The sequence below is a fragment of the Zingiber officinale genome, chromosome 8A, assembly GCF_018446385.1.
Source record: "Zingiber officinale cultivar Zhangliang chromosome 8A, Zo_v1.1, whole genome shotgun sequence".
Classification (NCBI taxonomy): Eukaryota; Viridiplantae; Streptophyta; class Magnoliopsida; order Zingiberales; family Zingiberaceae; genus Zingiber; species Zingiber officinale.
In genome coordinates, this window is record NC_056000.1 from 5,949,319 (window position 1) to 5,951,703 (window position 2,385).

Consider the following 2,385-nt stretch of genomic DNA (forward strand, 5'->3'; position numbering starts at 1 on the left):
TAGCCGAACACCAAGCTTGTTCACGAACGCTTGGTTCATTTACAGCCCTATGCATACTCGAAATAAACTTGGTTATACCAATTTGTTATTTAATTTCCACCATACATGAAAGAGAACCCACCCCCCAGATATTTTACAAAGTTCAGCAAATTAATACCAAAATAATATTTCACTAACTTATAAAATATTATAAAGTAAAAGAGAAAAATTCAATCGCCTGATTATAGGGGAGGAGACAATTCTACTATCAAAACCAAAAGGGACAGGAGTCTTTTATAGCCTTAAGACTCTTTATTTTCGACACTTCCAATGTGAAATTATTTAATTTTACCAAAAAAAAATCAATGGACCAAATAAATATTAGGCCCCAAAAACAACACAATAGATCTCCTCGCAATCTCTCGATCAAGCCACCGCGAGTTCATAGTCACAAGCTCGCAATCTCCTCATGAGCTTGCAGCGGTTGCACTTGCAGCTCTTTTATCCATTCTTTCTAGCAATGATCAATCCTCACCTAAACAGAAATGATTTTTTTTTTTAAAAAAAAATAAACAGACAGATATTTGTTCAAATGTCCCTCCAGTTTCACTGAGAGTTTCAAAACTAAACCGGTTGAAATCTACCTCGAATGGCACATTTGAGTGGACCCGCTAAAATTAGTCTTTTTCCAGCAACTCCGCTGAAAACATGACCCAGATTGTCCCCCGAGTACCCTGCACCAGAGCTATTGCTGCTAGGAATCCTTCATTTCCTGCTCTCTTCAGTCCGTATCAATAATAATTTACACACCACCCAATAATATCATAATTTATAACCTTGTCAGCAAACTTATGGGCTTCTAGAAAAACAAAGAATAATAGAAGAGATCAAATCTTAAAATGGCTTCTTCTTCATCACCAAAGGGTACAATCAAAATACAACCTGAGGATTAAGCGAACAGGCAACAGTGATATATCGGGAGAATGTTGAATTCCAACTAAATTTGATACAAGTTCCTGTTGGACTATCCAATGGTTTGCATGAATTGGTGTTTCTCTGTTCACAGATCCAGCTCAGAATGCATGTGGAGGGGGGCTCAACCACAGCTCTGCAAACTTGACCTTGGACACACTCTCCAGGACCTCAAATGGCGTGACGTCGCCCACAACCACCACTTTCTTGCTCTCCAAGTCCATCTCGATCGACGAAACTCCTACAAACATTGGCGCGAACAGACATACATCACCACCTTAGCTTGCTGATGATCTATCTATTTAAACAGATAGTCACTGGTCGTCTTATTACATGCTTGTGTGTTATTCCAGTCAAATAATATATATTATAGAGCTTTACTTCTCTGACAACATGAAAATTGCTTGTTGCCAGTCCTGTATGGCTGAAGTGAAGGATCATCGAGAAGTCTTAGATAGAGGCAAAATTGAATATTAGGTGTTTACTTATAATCTTGTGACTCTTCCCAAGTAAAGAAACGTCCTGAAAATTATATCTCTGGAACAGACTCAATATGTAGCCCTGTCGATTGTAAGATGGATACACCAGAAGAGAAGGAAAATAGAGATTCGTTTACCTTCCATCTTTGAAATGTGCCTATGGACTTTTCTTGCACAGCCACTGCAGTGCATGGATACTCTCAGTACTACTGTCTGCAATCCCACGAGACATCATGAGAGAAGCTGGAGTGTTTATGCTAAAAATTTAAATTCAAGTTTAAGAATATTCAAAAGAAAGAAAATTTTTCATCTAGAGGATTACCTTGGGTTCCAAGTGGAAAGCAAGTGTCTTCGCACCATCAAAAGCATCCTTAAACTTTAGGACCTCGCTCTGGAGTAGAGCTCTCCTCTCTGCTTCTTCCTCTTCCTCCAAAGTGTTCGAGCAAATGCAAGTGTTTGCAGAGATCATAAGCGAGAAACAATTGAATACCTTCACCAGACTAGATCTCCCCATTTTCTACAATCCTTGTTAGAAAATTATATGGGAATTTGAAGGAGCTAGAAGAAACTTAGAAGCAACAACCGAATTGTGGTTTCACTATTATCCAGTAAACCTTTGGCTCCCAACTTATAAGCAAGCTGGCCAGGCGTTGTCTCATTGGGTAAACTCTAATCCATTAATGTCGATCATTACATCTTATTAATATTAGTACGTCTACTTGTTTCTCATGAATGCCGATGATTCATTGAACCGTATATTGGCTCCTTGTTTAATGATTATAAAAATTAACCCCAGCATGTTTCTGGCTCATTCCAAAATAATGCTTCTGATTGGTCATTGTGAGTTGACCAATCAGTAAAACAGAGCCCGCTGAAGTCAAATCTAAGTCGACAGAAGTCAAGTGGGACTGCAGCCCCCTCCATGTGAGTCGGTCCTTAAGTAGAGAACCAATAA

At 38.9% G+C, this 2,385-nt stretch overlaps 1 protein-coding gene across 1 annotated transcript; it reads right to left on the minus strand.

The window, feature by feature from the left end:
- Positions 1-293: 293 nt before the first annotated feature.
- LOC122011564 (protein SODIUM POTASSIUM ROOT DEFECTIVE 2-like) lies at positions 294-2,062 on the minus strand. The gene is made up of 4 exons (XM_042567947.1): positions 1,753-2,062; positions 1,568-1,643; positions 624-1,192; positions 294-514 (listed from the first exon to the last, which is right to left on the minus strand). Exons 1-3 carry the CDS (start codon positions 1,942-1,944, stop codon positions 1,053-1,055), a joined length of 408 nt encoding a protein of 135 aa, XP_042423881.1. The 5' UTR covers positions 1,945-2,062; the 3' UTR covers positions 294-514; positions 624-1,052.
- Between the last annotated feature and the right edge of the window lie 323 nt (positions 2,063-2,385).